Here is a 27,520-nt window from a genome sequence, read left to right on the forward strand (position 1 = left end):
CTCAGGAGATCCACATGAAATCAGTTTACACAAAATTAATCCACATGGGAATCAGCACATGGGAATCATTTTCCTAGCCAATGGTCATCCTGAAAATTGTTCCATGATCTTGCACTTTATGCCCAGCACTGGACGCCCCTTGGCCAGGCCGAGCAGGGGTGGCCACAGGAAGCAGAGTGCTGGATGTTTGAATGAACCAGCAGGGTCTACAGAAGCATCAGGAAGAGCGGGGGCTGTGAAGGGGGGGGGGGGTCTTTGAGGTTGTCCCAGGTGAAAGAATTCATCTCGTCTTCCACTCATGGCTGTGCCACTACAATAGCCTGAGTGGCGTAAACAAGACGCTGGCAAGAGGGCCTGTCCTGCACCGGCCCTTAACCCGATAAGGTTCAGGGCTGATGAAACATGGAGCAGCTGGTCGGTTCCCTCGGCTCACCAGAGCCCTGAGATCCGGCGCCGGTGGTTCGTCCCCGATGGGAAACAGACCAGATGGAGGCCTCGCCCCTCCAGTCCTGCCCCTCAGCCCCCTTTGCGGACGGGGCCGGGAGCCCGACGCAGCGAGGAGAGATAAGATGAATGGCGGTATTTAAGCGGCGGCCAGCGTCGGAAAGTCCAGTTCGCTTCGTTGTCGGCTGAAAATGAAGGGGCTGTTGGTTTTTTGCGCGTTGCTGGTTGCCGCGCTCGGCAAGGAAAATTTCGTTGGGTAAGTATTTACAACCACTCAAACCAGGGGTAGGATATCTTTACGACGCCGGCCGCTGATCGGGCACTTCTGGGTCTTCACAATAGTTACAAATATATGCAGCAGCAGCTGACGCCTAGTTCACGGAGTCAAGTCATTTGGCTTGTGGCATCGATGCCAGAGTTATCGAAGGCTGGTTGGAAGCGGAAGAGCAAACAATACACGGAGCGATGCAGGAGTTACAGGAAGTGAAGCATGATGGTGTTGGAGTTCTCAGAAGAGAAGCCTCGTTTCGGTGTGGAGGGAGGGCTGTCACATGAGATAACTGGAAGTGGGCCTGGGGAGAGGTTACCATGCCTCCGCCACCAAGCTGCGCCATCAACGTTTTACCTCATGTAAGAGTTTTAAGATGACGCCACAGCCCCGTGGCGGCCTGTGATGGTAATGACTTGTGAAGTGCCATGCAAGGTAGCAAAGTGCTGTAAACAAAAGATATTCTTACGACCCAATTAAATGGTAACTTATAGAGCTCTCTGGGATTCCGCTTTCAGGGTGACCACGGATCTCTGCAGCAGGTGCAACAATCCACAGAGCTACATTTAATGGCTGACAAATACATACATGATTAATCCTCTGCAACGTTGTACATCTCGTCTGTAAACCATGTTGCTGAGGACATTTTAGCGGGCGTTGCCTTTTGACATAGACAGCCATCAGTGGAACATCTGAAGGCAGTTTCTAGACCCGATAACCAATCGCTGAAGACTGCTGGAACCCCGTCCTGTAGGGATGCTGAATTCATTGCCAGTAGCTTCTTTACTGCCAATTACTCCACATCTTTACTGCAAAATCTCTTAACTACAGCGACAATGCCCAAGCAATATCCTTTCACAGTGATATTTAAAGGGCCCTGTTGGAGCCGGGACTTCCGGCCCACTTAGGGTAGCATGGCGCAGAGTAGGAGGACTAAATCCAGGAGGCAAGTGTGATGTATTTGCGCAACACTCACTACAACACCCCAGTGCAAACCCACCAAAAATTACACCACACCGTCTTGGTTGAATAGAAAATAGAGTGGCTTTATCTCTTTGTATTGTAAAAGGAGGAATGAGGGTTCCAATGTTTAATAAATTAGGACTTTGGACATTTCATTTCGGGGATTAATTTCATTAACTAGAGAGTACGTTGTATTTTCTCACAGTAGTCAAAGCACCAGATTTCTAAATACATTCAGCAGGTAAGTATATCACACATAGACCAATTGAAACAGGTTGTCGTCTAAACCAGTCAGGTAAGTACATTGAATATTACTACAGTAGATATGAGTAACCGTTTGGAGCAAGCATGTACATAAATGAAACTCTGTTTTAGCAGGTTTTTGCATTAATTTGAATTAAGCTGGAAAAGGCATTTGGACTAGAGTCACACCGGTTTCTTATTCAGAGTGCGCTGTCTCTTTCTCACTGCTGCGCAAGAAAAATGCTTAGGGAGGCTTTACTTCCGAAGGGGGATTGAAGTCTGGAACCCACTCTTTTAATTAAGGTTGGTCACGTTGTTATCAGGGAGTGAAATATCTTGACTATAAGGGATCGGGGTGCCACCACCCCGCTGCGTGGTCCTCAGATACCTCTGCCCCACCCTCCGCTGCGTGGTCCTCAGATACCTCTGCGCCCGTCCGGCGCCTTTGTTACACCGTCCTGGGAGCAAGTCTGCGGCCCGATCTTCCCCCTTTCTCCCGCTCAGGACTTGGCACTTCGCCTGAGGCGGGGCAGGGGCCGCAGCCGAGCCGCGATGTGAACTCCCCAGAGGCCTTGCAGCATAGGGGCCTCCTTGCGCACTCTCTCCGGACCCACCAGGGAGTCAACTGCGGGTCAACTTGGCCTTTTGAAGGGCTGCGGCAGCTTCCGCTCCAGCGAGTAGCTCCTGCTCGATGGAGAGAGGTAACGCGCTAGGCGGGAGTCTGGTTGCTAAGCGGCCCCGCCAGCGTCTCTCTCCGAGCTGGCATCGCTCCCCTTCTCCTCACGCCTGGCGCAGGAACCGCTCGGCCTGTCTCAGCACCCAGGCCAGCGGCGCAGAGTCCCCTGGCAGCCTCGGCACCACAGCTCCTCAGAGAGGGCGCAAAGGGAGAGGGGAGGGCTCCCCCAGATGCAACACTGGGAGAACTAGGCAGCATACATCGCAGGCAAGCTCAGCGCTCTTCAATAAGGCCAAACAGCAAGCAAGGGCCAAGATTAAGACCCCGCTTCACCTCAGGGGCCGTGGTCAATGTCCCTTATTCTGAGTTGCCTTATTAGCCCACAGCACCACCCTCCAAGGTTTCTGGGGCTAGGGCAAGGTCACTCTCACCAGCTGTTGAAATAAAGTAGTCCTCTTGATGGGTGGCCACACTGGGACTTGGTACTCGCAATCTTCTCACACGCAGGGCCAGATCAACAGGAAGGAGGGCAGCACCCACAACTAACTTGCAGCCCCTAGGAGCAGTCAGATTAGCCTGAGACACAATCCCCCTGACACTGTAGTCTGCACTCCAGCCAGCCCAGTAATGGCAAAATGGCCGCCCAGTGTCCTCCTTTATATAGCCTAGGCCCAGGTCACTAGAGTGGACCGGAAGGTTCTAGAACCCCCTAATGCTATCCTATGGGCCAGAGCTCTGAGGTAATTTCTAGCAGGCGTCCATATTAGGAACCTCTTCCACCCCACCAGTTTAGGAAGGCGCACCTGTGCCTCAGCACTGATTAGCAGCGGTGAGGCACTCGGAGACCTAAGGCCACATAAAAAGAATTGGTGGAAAAGAAATGTGAGGCAAAAAGAGAAAAAAATAGGGGAAATCACCCAGAAGCTGACATGTCTAACAGGCCCATCAAGGGCAGAGGGAAGGGCAGATGTCTGTCTTTGCCCAGGTCGACTTCGCTAATAATCAGCGGTTCGAGAATGCTCTTCGTTTGAGGAGGTCTGCTTGGGTTTGAGAACCATGGTTCTCATCACCTGGTATAGGTTCTGCAAAACAGACACTCAAAGACCGCTGACAGTTAATCAACATCAGATGGAATTTTTTAATTTCTTGCTTACAGTTTTCTTTATTTTTAAGAATGAAGCTTGCGGTCACAGCTACGATCAGCTACAAGTCAAATAATGCACTTAAACAGGCTGATGTTGCAGAACTGTTTGAAGCGGTACCGATTGTTTCACTTGTTGCTGTTTTATGGTTTCAACTCCATTCTGATATGCAATGTCCATTGGTCATATACTGTAAGCTGATAATTTGTATGTTCTGTAAAATCAATAAACAGACTTTAAAAAAAATAATAATGCACTTAAACAATGCACAATGTCTGGTCTACTCCCGCACATGAACTTAACATTGTTAAGCTTCTCTCAATAATGAATTCTGTTTATTATATAATATGTTTTACTGTGATAAAAGATTGTTATGGTTTTAATTAACTAAACAATGCATTTTTCTACTACTGGGTACCGGTTCACAGTGGGACTGGGGGGCGTGGGTGAAGGTTGGGCACATGCTGGGCTTTCCCCCTCTCCATCAAGACAAAGATATCTGACAGAGCCTCTCTCCTCTTGCAGACACCAGGTCCTTCGAATCTTCCCTGCTGATGAAGCTCAAGGAGCCCTGGTCAGGGGCCTGGAGGAAGAGGAACATCTTCAGGTACGATCCCGGGTCAGAGGGCGAATGGAGGCCCAGCTCATAAGCACCCGGGAGGGATGGGTTTAAACCCCACTATCACTACAGGGCGCAGTGTTTGCAAAGGACAATGACTGATGTATTGCACTGGGTTTATGTCAACTTTGTGAAGCAAATCTGGTGCAAAGAGCTAGGGTGGAATTTGTTATCCAAAACATCAGTATTTGCGCTGGACGGTATCCCAAAGTAATGCAAAGTTGCGCTGTGTGCTGCTTTGCGTTACTTTGCATCAAGGGGGAGTTCCATAAATGGTGCTTGGGGGTTCCCATGCAACGACCTATGGGTTCTGACTCAAATCTCTATCTACAAACATTTGTATGCAGGGATTTGCGCCAAAATCATTTTTCCAACTTTGCACGTGTGTGTATTGTACATCACACATACCAGGGGGGTAACACAGGCCCCCACATCCCCCGCGGTGCGTGGGAGCCCCAGCTGTAGGGGCCCCCTCAGCACAGAAGTCAGAGCGCTCCGGATTAAATCTGGAGCAGGCCCTCTGTTTACATTACAGTGGGGCCCCTTAAACTTTCCTTATGCCGCTGATTGTAAACAGGCTTTGAGGAAAAGCAAAGAAGAAGTGTAGTTAGGCATTTGGAAATTTAGTTAATGGCAATAAGCTGTAGCTACGCATCTAAGAGTGAACCACTTTTGTAAGATTTATACCTGTCAAACTGTTTGACTGAGAACGCCAAACCACCCTTGCACAACTTCCCTATTGGTAATGTATTTTCTTTAGAGGAGGTGATAGAGGTCATTAATAACAGCCCCAGTTATGAATGAGAATCCATGGACTTCCATTATGTTAACTTAGAAACGTGGGTGCTGTTACTTTCTAATTATTTACACATTGCTTGCATGTTTAGTCTCCCTCGAACCTGGCACTTTATTGTCCCGGATTTAAAGAAGAGAACTGTGCGAGCCCCAGTTGTAACCACCGAATTCCACTTTTAGATTCTAAATTGTGGGCAAGATGTTTCTGGATAGGTAGACAACATGGATGGATGTCTTACCATGTTAACTAAAGGGTGCAGTATGGCTTTAGGGCTGGCTTAGGTGCGATGGAACACTGCCTAAACTTAAATCTCCTGGTTAGCAACTATAGTTGCAGGTGAGGGTGGAGCACTGATGCTAAACATAGTTCCATGTACCTAGCCTTTATGGATCTTTCTATATTTTTGAAATTCAACAAAATGAAGTTGCATTAGCCGGGGGTTGTCAGACTTCAATAAATGTTTCTCCTCATCGGTGTTCGGCAAAGTGCTCAGCTAAGAGACACCCCTTGAGGTTTATGCAGACTGTTACAAAGAGACATTTAGATGTGCCCCAGTACAGTGATCTCTAGGTGAGATGACATCTGTTCTCTAGCTTTCCATATGGACCTTTGTATTGGATACAGAGGAGGTTCATTCACTAATTGATGGAAACACCAATAGACAGGAGTCTATGAAAAGGGCAGTAGGGCCCGGGCAGGGTCAGTCAGTGACTTGCCAAACTCACAAGGGGTGAATGGACAGACAGCTCCAAGTTCTTTGTGGTGTTAGAAGCTTCCCTGAGTGCTCAGACATATACTTGTTTTTTTTTCCATTATGCCTCAATCCTCTTGACCTGAACTGACCTGGACAGTATGCAGTACGTCTATCCTTGATAACTACACAATCTCAGACTCAGACAGAATATTGTAAAATACATATGAGAAATATACAAGATATTTTTCGGTGAGCCCTTCTTAGAGCATAGGCGGGGGACACATTTGAAACATTCAATAATCCTTCCGGTTCCCCATTGACTCCTGTCTCCATATTTCATGATAGTTACTGTGTCTTATGTGCAAATTTACTGATGTATTTCTTTTCTTATGCTTTTATTTGCTCCTTTGTAGCTGGACTTCTGGAGGTCCCTCAGGCAGCCAGGAAGTCCTGTGGATATCCGAGTTCCCTTCCGCAGTCTCCAAGCCGTCAAAGTCTTCCTGGAGTCCAACAGCATCCAGTATGACATCATGATCGAAGACCTCCAGGTCGGTGAACATGGGGCAGAAACAGGGGCACATCAGACCCACTTTGGATGGGGATAACCATGGGCCTACTGGTCGAATCAAAGGGGGAGCAGAGCGGCTGCTGAAGGACTGTTTTTCTGGCTGAATCACGAAAGGCAGCGAGCAGATATACCAAAGCTAGCTTTCAGAGTTTGCCCTTTCATTACTGTTCTGGGTTGCGCTTAGACAGTGCTCTACAATAGGGATTCAGGCTGCACCAAATGTATCTCTTAGAAGCTGCTGTTTGATGGGCCTTCTGTTTGAATCAATAGCATAATTAGCTTGATCTTCGACATGGTGACTGGAGACGCTCTCAGAAACATACGGATCCAGCTACCATAAGCTACCTTATAAAACCTGGAAATCACTGTGGTGTGGAAATTATTTTTCTGTTAACCCATACTTGTGGAGAGGGTGGCTAGTGAGCCAAAATGGCAGGTGCTTAAATCAGCCTCTCTGTATTGCCATTCATTAAGATACTGCATTAATCCACCCTCCCCAAAAAAGGCCTTTAAGTGTACACATTGTGTTATAGGGAGGAGGAGCACCCATCACCCCCAAAAGTAAGTGTGCAGAGTACAGAGTGGCAGCGATCAAAAACTGCTGTGTCGCAGCATGGCGACAGCTGTGACTGAGCACGATATAGAAGACTCCCATTGTACTTTTGGGAGGCATTTGATGGTGGCACCTGCACTGGCGAAGATTTATCCTACCCTTCCCATTCTCCTCACTAACGTATAAGTAGTGACAACAGAGCACCAGGCACGGAAGCCCTGAGGACTGCATGAAGCTATGTGGGGGGAGGTTCCAATGGCTGCGAAGGCACTAGTGTACCAAGTAAGACTTCTTTTTAGAAGATGTAGGTACACAAGTGTGTTCCATTCAGGTTTCACACCGGGTTCTAAAGGGATTGCTGTCCTGCTGCTGAAGACGCTCCCCTTTACCCTATGAGCCACACACATTGACCAGTTGGGATGATTCATCATAATGAGAGGGTGGGTGGACTCTTGCTCGCATATATGTCCCCACTGGCCTACAAGAGGATACACTTAAACATACCTCCAATTCACTACTAAATACACCCCTAGGGATGACAATCTCGTAGGTGGACATTTCAACTCAGTAGTCAACACCGCACTGGATGTCAACGGCGCAGTCTCTGAGAGTAGATCATGGACCCTTAGCAGGTGGGCGGGCTGTTTGAGTTTTACAGACATGTGGCGCCCCTGGCATGGGACAGATCAGCAATTTTACGTATTATTCAAAGGCACATCACATTTCAGTCCCACCACTATCACTCAGGTGTGTATCTTCCCAAGGGGATTCTCGGATCACTTACCAATGAAGTTGTGTGTCCAAGAAGCGAATAGTGGTCCAAGAGGATTATAGTGGTTGAACCCCTGGCAGGGACAGGACCAGCACCAAGGTCTCCTGTTCAGAGATACAAATATAGGGTATTTTGAGTACAACAAGGGCTCAGTACCTTCGTAAGCATCCCTCTGGGAAGCATTTAAAGTGGTTGTAAGAGGGCGTGGTATGTCTTACTTACAAGGAAAAGATAGGTGCAAGGGTGCCTGTGTTGGCGCATGGGAGCCTATTGTGTGCCAGCACAGAGGAAAGCACAGGGATGCATCGTATTATTGTAAGTGGGATGCATCCCTGCACTTTCCTACTGCACCTCAATTCTTTAAATACTTGCAACTTCACCATGCGTTAGAAACCTACAAAGAGAAACTACGGGTAGTACCTCAATTTAATCACTTAGAAAGTAAATTGATGATGGAGCAACTGAGTAAAAAGGTAAATCCAGGGTCTATAAACGTCTTCTGTTCAATGCGCCAGATACTCTTCTATGATTGGGGGAAAAATGGGAACAAGAGCTTGGACAGCTTGAAGATGATGAATGGGTAGAGACATAAATGGCCTTTTGCACTTTAGCCATCGCCTTCCTCCTGCAACTCATACAATTTAAATATTTCCACAGAGTGTACTATCAACCGACCAGGCTATGGCAGATGTTGTCCACATTGCACAAACGTGTATGGTACATTCTTACACGTTATTTGTGCGTGCCCGGAAAATGTGAAATATTGGCAACAAATCCAGAGGGACCTGGCAGCAGTGGTAGGCCACCATGTGCAGATAGATCCCTAGATATAACCATTCTGGGGATTATGGATGGCTGGGTTGGTACAGCAAGTCTGAAGATTCTAGCAGGAATTGGACTCCGGTAGCCAAGCAGGAGGTAGTACAGAAATGGAGGTAGGTCGATCTCCCCTCATAGGGGAGAGGCATAGGTGTATGGATTAATGAGCATCTGCAGAATAGGCTGTTTACAAGATCCGTGGATGTACAAGGAAACTCCTGAGAATCTAGTGTTCGTAGAGGCCGAGAGAAAGCCTAACTGGACAGAGTTGGAGAACATATACTCCTTGCACATGTATCAACCACCAAGCATTCAATGTCCAGGAAGTGACAGGAGATGAACACCATTTCACTTTTCACTGTTGGTCTCGTTGTAAGCACTATACCTATATTGTTCATAGAAAAAAAATTAGATATTAAAAAAACATATTTGTGATCTTTTTGGTGTGCAATTCTGGGTTTCTAAACTCACCTCTCATATGTCTCTTGCTTGCTCCCCCAGCATGAGTTTACAGCTGTTGTCTAAAGTTGGATCTGTGTTTCTGATCAAGCATTTTTGTATTTGTTTTCATTATCCCTGTGCTTCTATACTCAGTCCTGATCCTGACACGCTCACAGACTTAATTGTGTTTTTCCAGACACTATTGGATGAGGAAGAAGTTGATATGGTCCAATCACGTTGGCTGGGCCGCTCTACAAATTCCTTCAACTACGCTGCTTACCATAGCATATCTGAGGTAAGAAGTCTCTACTCGCGGAGGCCATGCCATTGGTAAGTGGTGGCGGAAGGAAGGGAGAGAACTTGTTCCAGGGTAGGGAGGGTGTGGTGGGTCAACCCTGAGAAACATCAGAACAATCCGGGAAGCAGAAAGGACTCGGATTTAGATCCTGTTCAGTTTAAACATCAAGCAGAAGTGGCCTGGGTCTCTATATGGTTATGAGAGGCCCTGGGATGGCCACACTCAGATATGAGAGACAGCTCCTTCTGGGCTTCTGCCTTCTACTGCAAGTGGTTGAACATCTCTGTGCCCCATTGGTAAACCACACACTTTTCTCCTATACCATGCTCAATATATCCCCTGATAAACACATGAAATAGCATCCATTATGCCTAAATCCGAAAGTCAAAGATCGTTCAAAATTTGGCAGACGTCTTTCAATTATTTTTTTAAGTGTGTGGCTGAGCATAAACAGGTCACTTTGGCAACCTGAGTAGCATTGCTGCTGTGAGGTGGTCGAATCTTGTCAGTTTGGCGTTCTTCTACTCATTCAATACTATCTCTGTTGCTGTCTGTGTTTCTGGGCCTTCTGTGGTTACCCCCTCTTTTTTGGAGTGCTCCACATACTAAACATCCGGCTTCCTTTGCGGCCAGGCTGGTGCTGTGTAGCTGCCTATATGTTTTGCCGTTATTGCAAGTATAAGTCGGTTGTCTGCCTCTCACATTCTCAGCCAGCACGCTACCAGGCACCGCACCCTATAACACGATAACCGCATTTCGGTCGTCATCATTCACAGCACTGAACCACTTCCCACATTAGCTCAAAAAAAATTAACATCTTTCCAACCACACATCCTACATGATGTAGTGTGCTGGTTAAACACTTCAACACCTCACAACGGGGTAGGTAAGCGCTATACAATACCTTTTGGTGTACAGTTAGGACCCAACAGTTACCTCTCCAATAGGTTAGTAGTTACTGTTGAGTTGAATGTTGAAAGGTATATGCTGGTAGTTGGTCTATTGTGTAGCTGTGGTGGGAGACCCTTGTAGAAGTAGTTTGGTTTTGGCAATGGTTGTGATCTGATGAGGTTTGTGTTGTATTCTGAGCTCGGTGATGGTCTACCATTCTATTCAAGCTAAGATGCAGGGACAATTGAATGAGTGATGCTGTTGGGCAAAACAGAATTCCCAAATCATGAATTTCAGAATTTCTTTACTTACCCTTTTCCACCAATTACCAGCACAACAAGCAGGCACCCACTGAAACATGATTAATTCTACTTCATCAAAATGCTACTTTTGGATCAGTAAAGTTGTAAAGTTGACTCAGTTGCCTCAATCATCAGGACAGGCTTCCAGTTGGAGGATATGGGCAACATCCATCGACATTTGAACACTTTGAATGGTCTGGCAGTGGTCAGCAAGTTGGCCCAGAGGATGTTTGTGGATGCTGACAATCGGAGGCAATTGAGTGCATTTTGACAGCTCTGTAACTTGTCAAATAGTGAACTGTGACAGTCTGTCCTCTGAGGTGAGTTGGATTGAGTCCATCAGACAATAGACTACTCGTCTTTTTCCATCAATTGTGACCACTGTGCCCTCTTTCCTGAGGCTGAGGGAAGTTATGGGTGCATACTTATTCCTGTAAATGTTTAGTTACCGCTTGTGCCAGGATATTGTTCAGGCAGAGAAGAGAGATGATGAGTTGAATACCTCCTTGGTGCTTGCGTTAACTTGATGTCATGTTCTACCTTACTGGGAACCCAGCCAAACCGAAGAGAGTTTTTTAAGCAAGACTTTGAGATTCATGCTAGTGGCATAACTAACTCTTTGAAAGAAGCTACAGAGCACAGTCCAGTAGGAAAGTTGAAGGATTCAATCTTGGTTGTCATTTTATGGATTTTGTCAGAGTTAGACCAAGCAGGTAAATCATTGTCAGGAAGCTCTTCATCGTGGTTTCTGTCAATGCTTTTTGAAGTTTGGTGCACGGCTCTGTCAGCATGATAGAGCATACATAAAACTGTTTTCTTTTTTTATTTTCAAAAAGAAAATCCTGAAGCGGGATTTTCTTTATTAAAATAAAAAATAAAATGCTCCCCTCTCCATGATAGTCATCTCCCATGGCAAGGAGCATTTAGCAGTTTTAACTACCCCTTACCACCAGGATTTTCCTGCGGTGACGGGCAGTGAAAAACCAATGTGTAATTCTGCCTATATAAATGAGAGGTCTGCCTCCGACAGTCTTTACTCCATAGGGCTGTAGGAGTGGTTTAATCACAACACAGACAGTAGAGAGTAGTCTCTGATGTGGGTAAACCTAAAGTCTGCTGCTTTTAAATTGGGACGGCGGACCACAGTCTTGGTGGTATGTTTATACTGTCACCTTTGTGATGGAGAACACATACCAGCAAGATTTAAAAAAGGCCCTAAGTAACAAGTATTATCTTTATCCAACTTGTGTTATTGACTACAAGTGGATGAAAAGGAGAGTCGACCCCACTGGGAATACAACCTGTACCTTGTGGCCTACATAAATGTTTTGTTATTAACACAGACCATACTGAGAATGTTTTACCAGCATGGCAAAAAGGTACATTTTCAAATGATTACCCTTGTGCTATTGCGACTGAAATATAATATGTACCCCAACATAATAGTCCAAGTGAGGAGAGATGCCAGACCCAATTAACGCTTGGCCTCCTCTCTATGCCCAGATTTACGCATTCATGGATGCGCTGGTGGCTGAGAACCCAGGACTGGTCAGTAAGATCCAGATCGGCAAGAGTTACGAGGGCCGCCCACTCTATGTCTTGAAGGTAAGTGGAACTCAAAGATGTAACTCATTCTGCATGCAATGCAAGGGAGCCTGTCCTAATGCAACTTGCATATAATCATTGTCCATGGATATCTGGTTAAGATGCAGATCTTCAGTGCTCTGTTTATTAAGGGACCTTGCAACCAAGAATGGTGCCAATGATAATGAAAAACATATTCTGGGTTGAAAATCCTGTGGGCATTGTTTAGAGTAGTGATTTAAAATATGGCAATTCTCAGTACTAAAATGCACTTTGTTTTATCAGATGCTTCAATAAACACCTCCTTGGGATGGAGAGGTACATAGCTTTGGACCCTTAGCTCTAAAGGGAAGCAGTCCCCTTCCGTTGAGACTGTGTTGCGATATGCCATTGCCCCAGTATTATCCTAGGGGACTAAGAGGATTTTTAATTTCAAGTGCTTCAGCACCAAAATGTGAAGTAATATTGTAGAATTCACATATCTCCAGATAACAATGTCCCTAAATACATTCAAATAATTGTAGCCAGCCCTAAAAAGATCAGATCCTCGCTAGTGCCACCATATCTTTACAAAAAATACTCTAGAGATGCAGGCTGCCATATACAAGTGAAAGGAGAGGTTCAGGGGTATATTAAGAATAATACATTCCTTTCAGTGGCATCGACAGATACTAAAAACACAGTCAATTAGTTAAAAAGGGACTGAAATAAATACAGATCAGGAAAAGCTGTGAAAGACCCAGGGGAAAGCTGCATATTAAGTGGGGTTTGAGAGTAATGAGGAGGCCTGAAGGCACCAAAGTGTATATTTTAATAATTTCAACCCTCTAAACCGTAACACATTGAAATACTCCCCGATGGAGTGCAGTACTTCAGTTTAGAGTTGTCTCCAGAGCAGCTCAGGCTACGTTTTGTCTGCTTTGGTATTACTTTTCAACAAGGAAAACCTCTGGGTGATCTATAGTTCCTATATGAGACATACTATCCTTTTTCTTTACAGTTCAGCACTGGCCCCAACCGCCCAGCCTTCTGGATCGATACTGGCATTCACTCCCGGGAATGGGTCACCCAAGCCAGCGGAGTGTGGTTTGCCAAGAAGGTACAGTATGATTGACCGCAGTTTACTGGGTGGACGCTGTTTGACCGGAGGGATGGCTATGCTGTGCCACACCCAGTGGCAACGAGTGTAGTAAATCTTAAAGGAAGACAAAATTGATTGTGTGAACTGGTCTCAGTGTAAAAGAGGGAATCGTGTGTTTGGTGGAGTTGGAATGATGAAGACTTCAGAATGGTGGACCCGGGTTTTCGATAGTGGCCTGCTACTCTGCATTCTCAGATTGGTGGGGGTCAGGGGAAACATTTTGGGATCCTCCAACTCTATCTTGGAGAAGCCACTTGGTGTCAAGCACCAAAGATATTAGAAATATGTATAAATTTGAACATAACCTGGCAGGTGACCCACTCTTGGCAAATCAATACCTAGTTTAGAAAAAAATTGAATGTATGTTTGCTTCTATTGGTGAAACTTCATTGACTGTAGAGAGGGCAACCTCATCCTTTGTGTAGATTCCTAATTTTGCAACAAGACAAGCTTGTCTTGTCTGCTGGAGCCTGAAATGTATCTGCTTTGATGTCCCGCCTTCCCAACCATGGCCATTAGAAGGCACTTCTACTACAGGGGTATTTGTACAATTAGCAACATCTCTGTTGCAAACTTTAGTTATTGCCAGATCATCATTATATCTAAACTAAAAAAAAGGGCAGTGTATATGTAAAAAAAAATATGCAATTAGTTATTTGTATATATGTAAAAACAATTGAATAAAATATACATTTGGGCACATATGAGGCACACAACATGCATAAGAGAGAAATTCCTAGCTGCGTTTCTTGTTGCGCCACTCCAGTCTTGGACCACGAGCTGGCGCCCAGAGATGTCATGGCTTAGACTGCCTTCATTCACTAGTGATGCTCTGTTGTTCTCCTTTCAGATTGTTGATGACCATGCTAACAACCCCAGCCTCTTGAACAGCATGGACATCCTCCTGGAAATTGTCACCAACCCAGATGGTTATGCATACACCCACTCATCGGTACGTTACGTCAGTGACTTCTTTTTGTGATATGAAATACCAAGCCAAAGTAACGCTTTCTGGTGCAGCTCATTTGAAACAAAGACAACAGTGTTGTGTCATTGACATTTCCACCTGCATGATTCTAGATTGCAGTTTTCTGTCAATTGTAGATTGTAGATTGCAGTTTTCTGTCAATAGGGTACTGTAGGAATGAGACAGCACACACCCACACACACACTTGTCTCACTGGCACTGATCCCCTTATCTAGTAACTCATCTGGATCATTAGAGACATCAACATTATATGTTTTCCTCAAGAGCCATCATGTATGTATGGCAACAGCAATTGTTACGACTCCCCACAGATGCTCAGTTTGTACGCAGCTTCTCGTTCCATCACCTTTGTTGGGTTTTGCCCTTCCCTCTGTAGTTCCCTTCTTGGATTTGTCATATTCCATATCTAGTGCTCCTGGTTACCCGTTTCACTCCCATTGGCTTCATCCTTCCCAGTGTACCAGTGCTCGCAAAGCGTTGAATGGCTCTCAGGCAGTATTTCAGTTATGCCCCTCGGGCAGCTGCTGCCCTCGGGCCAAAATATTGTGACCTAAATATCGAGGTCCAAAATATTATGAAAGTAAGTGCATATAAGTGAATCTTTGTTTACAAATCTTAACTCCACATTTACGTACTTTGAAGCTGGTTATGAAAAGTCAAGGTACATATTTGTGGAGGTACGTATAGTGAACCTATACTTAAGTTCACAATATTTCTTACCTTAATATTTAGTTCCCCAGGATATTTTATGGTTAATATTCTGATGGAATATCATCACAGTTTATCAGCAATATGCACTCTTTGGGCAGACACTAGTGCAGAGACATTTCTTCTGCATGAGAATGAACCTGTTTGAGGCCACTGAAAGATTCTCACCCACTGGACCAGATTAACATCCTGCTCCAAATACCCTTAATGTGTTAGAATGGTCACATGCACTCACAGATGGGCTGGTTCCTCAGCTTTAAACGCAAGTCTCAGAAATAGGGGTCAGTTAATATGAGCCCATGGGCAATACTGTAGACCTTATGGGCCCGATTGACAGAACTAACTTAAGACAAATTCCTAAACTTACTACTTTTGGTATTCACAGACGTTAGGATTTTATCTTAAGTTTGTCTTAAGACAAACTTAAGATAGACTTAAGACAAAATCCTAACTTAAGTCTGTCTTAAGTCTGTCTTAAGACAAACTTAAGACAAAATCCTAACTTCTGTGATTACCAAAAGTAGTAAGTTTAGGATTTTGTCTTAAGTTAGTTCTGTGAATCGGGTCCTATGTTTCCAAACATTAGCCGCCTTATTACAGGGCTCTGTACGCTTTGAGCCCATGCAGTTTAGCTATTCTTAGATTAGCGAACCAGCACAAGAGTATCTCAACTGCAGTCAGGAAAGGATATAAATTGCTGACAAGAGGATTAACCCAAGTAAACACAAAGACTGGTTTGGTACAAATTTAGAGAGCCGTTCACCTCACTGTTGAGGGCAGATTGTCTAAAAGAGCCAAGGATAAGACGATCAAAGACATCACCATAAGGCAACTCGTTCAGTGGCCAACGTTGAAATGAGTTTGTGATTCCTTGCTATTCCCCGTGGGAATGTGTTCACATCATTATAAACCACAATCACCATTGTGGTTTTGCCTGCACTTACCACCACATATACACAGACATGGCCCTGATTTTGAATTGGGTGGTAAAAGAAAATCCACAAACCTCTGGAATAAACTCTATAATTGTAGGAAAATCAATTGCTGACATTTCTTCCACCACAGGATTCCCCTCCTATCAAAGCATTTTTGCCACAAATTTCAGGATTTTCCATTACCACTCATCTGAAAATTAGCCTGGCAATCACTTTTGGACACTTTTGACTTGGTTCTGTGGAAAGTGACTATTGGAGAGCACAGTGATGACACATCTGACCATTGCTTGTGTGCGCGCACTGGGACAATGAACACCAAAATAATGTCAAATTGGGGCATCGTGTTACATCGCAGTTAGCTGCTGCATTGCACAATGTAGACACCTACTGCTAGTAAGGTTCTGCGCCTTACCAGCACCTGTCTGATACACGTGTGGAGAAAGGAGCCATGGGGTGACAGAATGCTTGTTATTATAAATGGAACATTACTAACACAGAACCTCTCCTCTATGATCAATTACAGAACCGCATGTGGCGTAAAACCCGATCCATCAATGCCGGCTCCTCTTGTGTTGGCGTGGATCCCAACAGAAACTGGGATGCAGGCTTTGGAGGTAAGGTGCACTTGTATATTTTACATCCTTCGTCTTCAAGTCAGTTCTGTTAAGTTGGGAAATACTGAAAGGGCACGCGAAGCACATATATTTAAGGAAATTTGGAATAAAGTTCATTAGTAAGGATGCCGAATAGTAATGTGCTGCAGGAGTTCATAATATCATGAAAAAGTCAGCGAAGTGCTGCGTCCACGGTGAGTGAGACAGCCTTCCAGTAAGTAGTAATGTCTCCCCCCTGAGTGGCGCTGCCTTCCAAAGAGTAAGGCAACTGTGCCATCCAGCGAGTGACACTTCTTTTCAAGAGTTAACCAACTACTGCAATGAGTAGTCCTGATTCGAATGAGTGATACTTCCTTCCCGGGACTACGCTGGTGTGCTTTCCAAAGAGTAGCACCGTTGTCCGCTGATTGGCTCTGCTGTTAAAAGAGTGAGGCAACCTCCCGGAAGTCAAGTGGTAGCACTGTCCAAAAAATGTGGAAACCTTGGAATAGGCAGCACTGCTTTAACATTGTGGCTCAGCATTCCATTAAGTCAGGTGACCTCACAGTTAATATCACTGTCTTCCGGTGAGCGACACCACATTTTGGACTGGTGCATGTGTGCTGAGGATGCAGTCTACAGGGCCCGAGGTTGTCCACAGAAGAACACCAACTTCATTCGATGAGTGACCCCAGGTTCCAAGTACAAATATTTTCAAATAAGTGGCACTGCCTTCTAGTGAGAGCCAGTGCCTTCCATTGAGTAGCATTTCATTTAACTGCATTCCAATGCACTCCAGTGTCGGTCACAATCACCCAGTGCATGAAAGAGTTCTCCAGAGAGTTACATTACCAGCCAATGAGTTGTCAGTCTTGGATCCGAAAGAAACAGAGCCTTCGGGAACCCACCTAGCAAGGGGAATCCATGCATTTGCAAAGCATCCAGAGAACAATGCTCTTTTTCCTCCACAGGTGCTGGCGCAAGCTCAAACCCCTGCAGTGAGACCTACAGAGGACCAAGAGCCAACTCCGAGGCAGAGGTGAAGGCCATTGTGGACTTTGTCAAGTCTCACGGCAACATCAAGGGCTTTGTCTCCATCCACAGCTACTCCCAGTTGCTGCTGTACCCCTACGGATACACTACTGCCCGCCCTGCTGATTACCAGGAGCTGGTAAGGCCTGCATGTGTGTTTAGTGTGTTATCTAGTTTTCATCTAGAGCCTCTTAGGCATCATTACTGCTTTTGAGTTTTAGGAAATGGGCACAGCTAAAGATCCCCCTGGAAGGAGAATAGGGAAGTCAGTTTGCAAGAGGGCGACACGAAATTAAAGAGACTGGTGTCATATTTCTTAGATAGTTCTATTAAAATACAACGATTCTTAGCATTTGCGAACAGCAGGTTCCTTAAGGGATCACACCCCTTCCCGCCCTTGAGCAATACTCCTGCCGCCAAAAGCAAATGTCAAAATCTAGTTCCACTATGGTGTCGCCATTAAACGTTCTCAGGGTTTGGGGCAGGAAGGAGGGCTACCAGAGGGGAAGCCGAGAGTTGCCGCGTGGGCGTGCACCTCCCTGCTTTCCATACCATGGCATCTCTAGACATGATTATAAAGGGGATGGGCAGCGGGGCACACGAGGTGCTACAGGTAAAACTGGTGCACATGCACACACAGACAAACACGCATACATATTACACACTAGGATATGTAGTTTCAAAGTAAAGTTAGCATTACAGTAAGGGGCGTACAAGTCCCAGCATGCAAACACCGGAAGGCTCGGTTGGCTTCTGTGTCCTTGTGTAAACATGGATTCATCATTTTCTAGATATGAGCAAAATTTGCTGAATACCATGGTGTCTCAGTTAAAACTTTAGTCATGTACTTGCCTAAAATGTATATGATTTTTAATTAACCAAGCTTAACTGGCACGCCCCTTATTATTAAGGTGACTGGATGACTCCATGCGACCAACAACGCAAAGCTCTAGTCCTGGGTTTTCATTTCACTACTATGAATTACCACAATTAGTCCACACCACCGACTGCAAGTGTTTGTCAAAGGAAAGCCCTGGACTGCACCATTAGGTATTTTTGACATGGGATCCTCTGGGAGTTTTAGGGAGGGAGTTATATTGTAGGGACAACTTGAAAGCTTCTAGTCAAACATGAAATCATTACAAAATGTCAAAACCTCATTCACCGAAATCTGATGTAGGCGTAATGCCAAAAGTCCTTGGCAATCTCCTCCAAACGTCGTGACTTCGTCCCACCTAAGTGGTTTGTGTAACATACCACTGATACATTGTCCATCCACAATAGGATACAACAACTCGTGTGGGGACAATGTGTTAATCACAAAGGACCCCGCCAGTAATTACAGGCAGTTGATGTGGAGCGAGAGTTCCTGCACGGGCCACCTACTTCCAGTCTCTACCGAGCCACAATGGGCTCGCCAGCCCCAGTGGCTGGCCTCCGATTCTGTTGTCACTTATGGGGTTGAAGCAAAGATGGCTCTGCTGTTCCAGGCATTCATGTGTTCCAGCCACCAGGACATTTCCGTCCTGAACTCCTCCGTCAAGGAAATCTGTTCAGAGAAAGACAGACCCTTGCGAAGATTGGGAATTTTCAGACACTGGAAGAAGCCAGTAATCCCACTAGGCGAGCCAGGGTTCACAAGGATATAGTCGGAGAGACAAGGGCTCTCCTCAACTCTTTCTTGATGGACAACCTTTTCCGTAATGGTAGGAGAAGTTGGGCCCGGACAGAGTCCACTTGGAAACCCAGATAATCCATAGCTGAGATGGCACCATGACTGACTTCTCCTTGTTGAGGACAACCCCAGATCCTGAAGGCGACGTCCCGCCCAAGATAAATGACAGGGAACTGTTTCTCTGTCTTGTCTCTTGAGGAGAATATCATCCAAGTAAATGATCAATCACACCCATCTCTCTCAAAGGCACTGTACTACTGGCCGAAGGAGCGACCGAAGGGAATGGCGGTGAACTTGTACGACCAATGTTGCCATTGGAACTGCAGAAATCTTCGATGTGAGGCGAAGATGGGTACCTCCAAATACGCATAGATTTAAACAAACCAGCCAGTCGCCGTTTTGCATGAGATCTCGTAATAAATGTACGCCCTCCATCTTGAAGTGGTGATACACAATCCAAAAGTTGAAGTCTTTCAGGTTGAGTACCAAGCAAAAGCCCTGATATTCTTGGAAACCAAGAAGATCGAACTGACAATCCCCTGGGATGTAAGATTGTCTCTGTCGCTGCCCCTTTGGTTATGAGGGATTGAACCTCTTCGTCTATGAAAGACCTCTCGGTTTGGGAAAAATGGAGCGGTGGTGGGAGCTTTACTTGATGAGGAGCAGAGTGAAATTCTAGTTGAAACCCATGTACGGTCTGTAACATCCACGGGTCTTGCAAAATCGTCAACCAATTGTGATAAAACAACTGAATCAGTTCCACCTCTGTAACCTCTGATTGAGGAAGAAGGCTCACCTGCAAAAGAGGCATCTGTGATGTTATCTCCTCTACAGTAACCCCCACGCTGGACACGATCTTGTCTGCCTCGATTTCGTGTGAGTAGAAGTTTGAGTAACATTGAGGGGCGCCCCCTCCTCTGGGTGCATATCCACATGTGGCCTGTTGGAAGCCACGGCCTGGCGCTCGGCCACAGTAGCGTCCAGCCCTAACAAAAAGGCCCCTGTTAAAGACCTTCTTCAAAAAATGTTTGCTCCTTTTCTGAGGCCGAAAAGTTTGATACATACTTTCCCAAATCTTTGACAAACTTGTCACCGAATAGCAACCTGTTGACCAATGTGCCAGCCTCAGTGGAGGCCAACTTTGTGAGTCGAGGTTCGATGCACATAAGAATTGACTCGCGCTGCTTGGAGTACAAGGCACAATTGGTGTTACTTAAAAGACACAAAGCCCTCGGCGCCCACTCCAGTACCTCGCCAGGATCCAATTGGGCCAGATTATCCTTAGCCTGACCTACCAGATCAAGTATTTTAGTGATGGAGCGGTAGATGTTGAGCAGTTTGCCTTGGCAGCCCCACCAGGCTCTATCCAGTCCGTTCTTGGGGTCTTTGGAGAATTTCGTAAGGAACTTGGCCATGTTGGACTCGAGCTCTGGTGTAGCCACCACTTTCCCCAGCAAATATGGGTGCGGGCACTCGGAACACAAAGGTATTGCGTGCCTCCCTCTCAAAGCCCTGGCGCAGATTGTGCGTAATGTGCCACCTCCATACAGGGGACCCATTCTGTGGAACGAAAGTGTACAGTCTCTCTTAGGTCAAACAACAGGTGGTATATCAGGTCTCACATGCCGCACTTTGCACTTGCGTTTGTTGGGTGGTTCAGAATCCTCCTGAATAGTCCCCCTATCTCAATGGGAATCAAAGGAAGAAGTGGAGGGATGCGCCATGAAGGTGGAGCTCTTAGTGTTTTCCGTCGCTTCGGGTGCTCACTGGGACCTGTAAAAGGGCTGAGAACCTCCTCACGTGCAGCGAACACAGTCAGCGAGAGAGGACAGGGCGTAAAGCACGTCTCGCATTGCTCTGAAGGGGTCTGTGCTTTACTTTAGTGCATACATTAAGCAACTAAATATCTCCCACCTAGTGAATGGGATGCAGACCGCAGAGCCTAGACACACAGGGAAGTAACTGCACCATCATGGTTCTGAGCTCTGCTGTCAGAATCACATTAACTAACTAGGAGTTTATGACTAAGCTTTAAGTGGAAGGAGAAAATGTGCGAGGGGTCTCTAAAAGGGTTGTAGCTAGTGTAATGAAGAGCATGGCTTAACCATGTAAACTGAATTTCTATGAATGTCACAGTGTGCCACCTAGCATATATTTGTCTTCCTGTTAAAACTTTCTGTCAGAGCTTCCATATATACATAACACAGCAACTGACCTACACCTAAAACAGCCAGGACTACAGGCCTTGTCAAAGGTTATGATCTAATAGATGGGTATGAATGAATTACGGTTGTTTTTCACCGAGGGGTTCTGCGTGATGTCAAATAGACGAGTGAAGCTCGACTTGTCTATGATGTCACTCAGAACCCCGAGTTGAAAAACATCCCTGTAATAACTTTTTACCCATCTTTCATTTTAGGTTATGTATGGCCCCCAAAATTAATCTGCCCCTGCCTTTAGCTACTGCACAGGGGCAGAGGATAATGAGAGAGCTATACGTAACATGTCCTCTCCTCCCTGACGCAAATGTGCAAAATAAATATCTTACCCACTATTCTTAACCAAAATCCTCTCCCTCGCCGGTCTTCCTTCACCCCACTGCAACTGTGCTTTCTGCTCTCAGTCAAAGCAGACAAGCAGAGCTGCGTTGACAGGCTCTCCGAGAGCCCTGTCAGCCTGGTCTGGAAGCCTTTTATGGCATCACAACAGTGGGTAACGAGTTTTGTTATCAACTGTTGCGATATCAACAATTTTGTTGCCTATAATTATTAAAAATAGTTCAGCTCTGACATTTGGAAACGTAAATTAGGAGTTCCTGAGGTCCGTGGAAGGGGCATTGGTCTTTGGAGTGAAATGAAATGAAATGAAAATTGCACTTGTATAGCGCATAGCTACCCGGAGGCCTCGCAGCGCTTGTGAATGATGACTTAGTGCGGGCTTGGGGTAGATTAGCAGGTGTTAGCAAACAGGTGCGTTTTCAGGGCCTTCCTGAAGGACATGTGATTGTTGTGTTCCCGAAGAGAGAGCGGGAGAGAGTTCCAAAGTCTCGCCGCCGTATGAGAGAAAGAGCGGCCTCCCCAGCGAGCTTTCTTGATTTTGACGGAGGTTGCCAGCTGGAGGGTGCAAGAGCGAAGGGAACGGGACGGAACATATGGCGTGACCATAGGGTGTAGAATTACAGGACCCGTTCGATGGAACGATTTGTGTAAAATACACATGGCTTTAAATTGCACTCTTGCCGCCACAGGGAGCCAATGGAGCTCCCTCAGGGCGTTCTTAGCTGACTGCCAGCGGGGGATGTTGTAGAGTAGGCGCGCCGCACTGTTTTGTGTGATTTGGAGCTTCTGAGTAACGGAGATGGGGACTCCCATATAAAGAGCATTCCCATAGTCCAGGCGGGAGAGTATCAGGGCCTGGACCATAACCCTCCTCGCCTGGAATGGGAGCAAAGGGAGCACCTTCCGCAGCATCCTCATTAGCCCAAAACAGGTGGCGGCCGTCTTGGTAGCCTGGACCGAAAAATCGAGTGCTCTATCGAGCCAAATCCCAAGGCTCTTTATCTGGGACTTGGGGACGGGGAAGGAGCCTAAACATGGAGGCCAGATGGATGCAAGGGCAGAGGGAGAAGGGTTGCCCAGTAAGATGATGTCTGTCTTCTCCCCATTAAGCTTTAAGCAGGAAGATTGCATCCATCTGGCGACAGCCTCTAGACAGGGGCCTAAGGTGGGGGACGATCCCTCAGAGTGGTCTAGAGAGACCACCAATTGGGTATCGTCTGCGTAGGTGACGATACGCACACCAAAGGGATGGACTATCCTGTCTAGAGGTTCCATGTAGGCATTAAAAAGGGTAGGACTTAGGGAAGAGCCCTGTGGAACCCCGCACCTAAGTGGGTGTTTGAGAGACACCACTTCACCCTCAAAGACTTGAAAAAAACGCTCATCCAGGAAGGATGTCAGCCACTCTAGGGCCGCGCCCGACACGCCCATGCCCGCCAAACGATGTAATAACGTGGCATGGTTAACCGTGTCGAACGCGGCGCTGAGGTCTAGTAGAATGATGGCGACTTTTCCTCCCCGATCCAGCACGGCTCTCGCTTCTTCCGTTACCGCAAGGAGGGCGGTTTCGGTTCCGTGCTGAGGACAGAAGCCTGTCTGAGAGGCACGCAATAGACTATTGGACTCTAAATAGTCCATTAGGATGTTATTCACGTGCCTCTCAAGCAATTTACTCAGCCACGGAAGAAGAGAGATGGGGTGATAGTTTGCCCAGTTGCTCTGGTCGAGGTTGGTTTTTTTTAACAAAGCCTTCACCATCGCACATTTCCAAGATGGTGGAACAGATTTGGAAGAAATGGACGCGTTAAGAACGTCTAAGATGACTGGACGAACGACGTCCAAGACCTTGATGAGGGTCTGAGGAGGTGCTGGGTCATTGGGAGAGCCAGAAGTGATCTTAGGGATCAGTTTGTCTAGTCCAGGGGTGTCGAGAAGTGGGATTTCCTCCAGCTTACAAGGAACAGAGGAATCAGAGGTGATGAGGAATTTTGGATCGTCCGTAGTGTTGTTAAATGAGGAGTATATGGCCTGAATTTTTTTAGAAAAAAAGACGGCCAGATCATTACAACGGTTTTGGGCGCCTTCAGCAGAGGGACGCTCAGCCGGAGGCGAAATAAGGGATTTAGCGATTTTTAAAATTTCCCTGGGGGCATTCGCCGCCGCATTGATTTTCCCTTCATAAAAAAGAATTTGTGCTGTTTTCATCTCCATTTTGTAGATTTTTATGGCAGCCCTATACTCAGCTTTTTTAGGTTGAGAATAGTCCTGCCTCCAGGCTCTCTCAAGTTTTCGGCAGGCTAATTTCCTGAGTCTAAGGGCAGGTGTATACCATGGGGCAACTTTGGGTCTTCTTATAGTATTGCAAGCATGTTCGGGAAGGACCTGGTCGAGGGTACTGGAAATCCAATGGTTAAAATTATTAGTTGCCTTACTAGGATTGGTTGCCCTTGTAGGAGGATTTTTGGCGAGGGCCACTTCCCAGTCAGGCAAGGGAAGAGAGGGCCATTTCCTGCTTCGATGCTTGGTAGTGTTCTGAGAGGAGGGGGAGGGGTTAGTACACCAAGTGAAGGGAATTAAAAAATGGTCGGTCCAGGGTAGAGGAATCGGAGTCTCCACCAAGAGGTTATCTATGTTGCTGTAAATGTGGTCAAGAAGATGACCTTTGTTGTGCGTAGCATGAAAGCCCTTCTGGCATAAATCCATGGCTTGCAGGTTGGAACAGAGATTGTTAGCCGATGAATTATAGGGGTCGTCTAAATGTAGATTAATATCACCAAGCAGAGTGAGATTGGAAGAGGTCAGGACGACGCTTGCGACAAGATCTACTATCTTGGTAATAAAATTATTGAGGGGACCAGGTTGGCGGTATGCTAGGATGCCCGAAAAAGTAGTAGTGGGAGAAAGTTCTAGCGAGAAGTGGAGACTCTCACAAACAGGTGTGGTGGTAGGAGTGACACGGCACTTGTAACCGTCTCTGTATATAATAGCCAGTCCACCACCTCTCCCAGTCTGGCGGTCTGATCGTTTTAGTGTATACCCTTGGGGAGTGACCCATACAGCCGTAGGGTCTTTATCTAGCTGGAGCCAGGTTTCTGTTAGAAACAGGGCATCAGGGTTAAGTTCTTCAATTAACATGTACAGCTCGGTGAAGTGTTTCGGTAAAGACCGACAATTAAGGAGAAACATTCTCCATTTATGTCCAAAGGACGGATGACTGCGGAGTAAAGGAGTGGGGCGCCAGTAACAGACCTTACAATGGAAATCAGTGTTAGTAGGAAGAAATGAGTGTCTCAATCCTGTTATGTTCATTCTATGTTAGACATGTGCACCCTGTTCACTCAACTCCTCATCCATCTGTATGTCTTAAATCTCATCTCTTTACTCTTCAGCACCCTCTTTTCACTCTCTCCTGAATTTACGTCCTCGCATCTTCTCACTTCATCACCCAACACACAATGCGCCCACTCACCTGTGAGCACTACATTTTCTTTTACTTTTGCCTTGTCAATATTGTGACAACTGTGTACCTCCTTTACACACATTTGCAAAGAATCACAATTGCAACTGGAATACATGACCATTGCTCTGTGCGCTCTGCAGAGAGAAAAAAAGATTGGAGGACCATTTATTCTAAACACCTTGTGACAAGGACTATGAAAAATTCACACGGCCTTCAGCCTCAGCTGCAGAGCTGTCAGTCCTGGCAGTTATAAACACCTGATAGCGACTCAGTTGAAAGTATGTACTATGAAAGAGTAATAATGTGCTGCAGATACACAGCATGCTGTAAATAGAAAACACTCTTAGTGAATGCAAGATTAAGTAAAACGTGCAAAATATAAACAGGAACTAAATGGCGGACATGGATTACATGAACATTTTTTCATTGATTGTTCAGAAATCCATCCGTATTTTTGCCATTACTGTTAAGGACACAAATATAGCACCCAATATGGACACATTTAAATATCTCGTTTTAATTTCTGATTGGTCTGAGACCCTGAGGTACTGGGCCCACTTAAAGACCTGCATTGTGAGTTAATGTACATACTGTAGATGGGAAAAAAAGAAATACACTGACCCTCCTGTGTCAGCACTGCACAAATAACGGTATAATAATAAGGCCCCCTTTATTTCACCAGGTGGGCCCCATCCATTTGAAATATATAGCCATATTAGACCCCTAGAAGGCTTAATTGATAGTACAATGCCACACTAGCGGCTCTAGACATTTGAATACGTAAAACTCACACTTACATTATTGGGTATGTATCATGATCTTGTTTTCGCACTGCGCCACGCCACCGCAAAGGGGTTTGTGAATTCATGTTTTGCATCTTCAGTGCATAATTAACTTGAAAAATCTCCAAGTTAGTCCACCGGATGCAGAGAGCAGAGCTCGGAAACACATCAGAAATTGTCTCTTTGGGTTTCCAAGCTTTGCTGTCAGCAAAACATGCAAGCTAGGGAATTTTTCGAGTTAGTATATGCTCTGAAGACACGAAAAATAAACCCACAGACCCCTTCAGCATCGGCATAGAACAGAACACGGAATCGTGATATGGCTCTTCATGGGTATGAGCTGTAGAGTGTCTTCAAATTGGATCTTGTTAACTCAATTCCTTCAAGACGATAATAACTTCTCCAGTTAAGCGCTTTAAAGGAGGCATCTGTTGCTCTGAGAAATCAAAACTTCAACCACACACGAACAGTGATCTCCAGAACACGAACTGTGCCAGTTGTTTTTCCAAAGCATTAAGAGTTTCACTCAATACATCAACATTTCATGCTGCAAAGTGAGATCCAATTTCATGACTAGTAGATGGGAATAAAGGTAATCAGGCTCATTCCCTGAGCTGATTCTTCGGGCCCACCAAGTAACTTCTGTTTTCTGGTTCTTCCCCTAGGATCAACTGGCTAAGAATGCCGTCTCTGCTCTGTCGTCCAAATACGGGACTAGGTACCAGTATGGAACCATCATCACCACCATCTGTAAGTCATCTTGAGTTTTAGAGTTTGCTCACTGGTTTGTCCCTATTATTGTGTAGATACCAAGGTACCGTGAAGGAGCATGTTTCCCACTACCTTCTTTTCAGAGGAAGTAGATGTCCAAGGAAGTCAGAAACACAGTTTGAGGTTTTTTGTTGTCTGCATATTTGTCTATTACCACGGCCATCAGTTTTGCTATGATCTCTAGTCTGTACCGTAGTAAAGTGCCCTCATCACTAGTCCATCTTACTAATTTGGTAGATATGTTCTGGCCTCTTACAGGCAAAAAATAATAATCCCTGGACCGGTAGACCCAATTTAAGGATAAGGAAAGGGTGCATTGTCAACCCTATGCTGTGGGGTAGTGTAACACGATACTCCTAAAATGTGGGCTCCTTGGTCGATTAACATCACTACTTTTGTTTCAAACATAGATCAAGCAAGTGGAGGAACGATTGACTGGACCTACAACCAGGGGATCAAGTACTCATACACCTTCGAGCTGCGCGACACCGGCCGCTATGGATTCGTACTGCCAGCCAATCAGATCATCCCCACCGCAGTGGAGACCTGGGAAGCTCTTCTTAAGATCATCGAGCACACTAGGCAGAACCCATACTAAATAAGAAAGCACAATCAAAAGGGAGAGGTGAAATAAAGAATAGTAATACGGATAACGCTCAAAAGCCCCAAAGACTGAGTTGATCCTGCTCGGTAAAACTAGGACTGGACAGATCACAGCAGCCTATAGAAACTACAATGGAAGCGACTGATGCTCAAAATCACTTTTTCTATTGCAGCAATTAAACATCACAACCTATACCCTGA

At 45.8% G+C, this 27,520-nt stretch overlaps 1 protein-coding gene across 1 annotated transcript; it reads left to right on the forward strand.

Annotated features, from left to right (window-relative positions):
- The first annotated feature begins 315 nt into the window (after window positions 1-315).
- Window positions 316-27,520, forward strand: LOC147751029 (carboxypeptidase A1-like). Its single transcript, XM_086918911.1, has 11 exons — window positions 316-700; window positions 4,262-4,343; window positions 6,259-6,393; window positions 9,195-9,293; window positions 11,993-12,094; window positions 13,074-13,172; window positions 14,065-14,166; window positions 16,369-16,459; window positions 17,410-17,609; window positions 26,611-26,695; window positions 27,127-27,520. The coding sequence occupies exons 1-11, from the start codon at window positions 636-638 to the stop codon at window positions 27,312-27,314; spliced, it is 1,248 nt and encodes a 415-aa protein (XP_086775037.1). The 5' UTR covers window positions 316-635; the 3' UTR covers window positions 27,315-27,520.

This window comes from Lissotriton vulgaris, chromosome 1_1, assembly GCF_964263255.1.
Source record: "Lissotriton vulgaris chromosome 1_1, aLisVul1.2, whole genome shotgun sequence".
Classification (NCBI taxonomy): Eukaryota; Metazoa; Chordata; class Amphibia; order Caudata; family Salamandridae; genus Lissotriton; species Lissotriton vulgaris.

Bases quoted from the DNA above. Each gene is read 5' to 3' on its own strand.
- LOC147751029 (XM_086918911.1), top strand. From the start codon at position 636: ATGAAGGGGCTGTTGGTTTTTTGCGCGTTGCTGGTTGCCGCGCTCGGC. The intron at 14,167-16,368 runs GTACGTTACGTC...GATCAATTACAG, and splicing joins ATGCATACACCCACTCATCG to AACCGCATGTGGCGTAAAAC. The intron at 16,460-17,409 runs GTAAGGTGCACT...TTTCCTCCACAG, and splicing joins CTGGGATGCAGGCTTTGGAG to GTGCTGGCGCAAGCTCAAAC.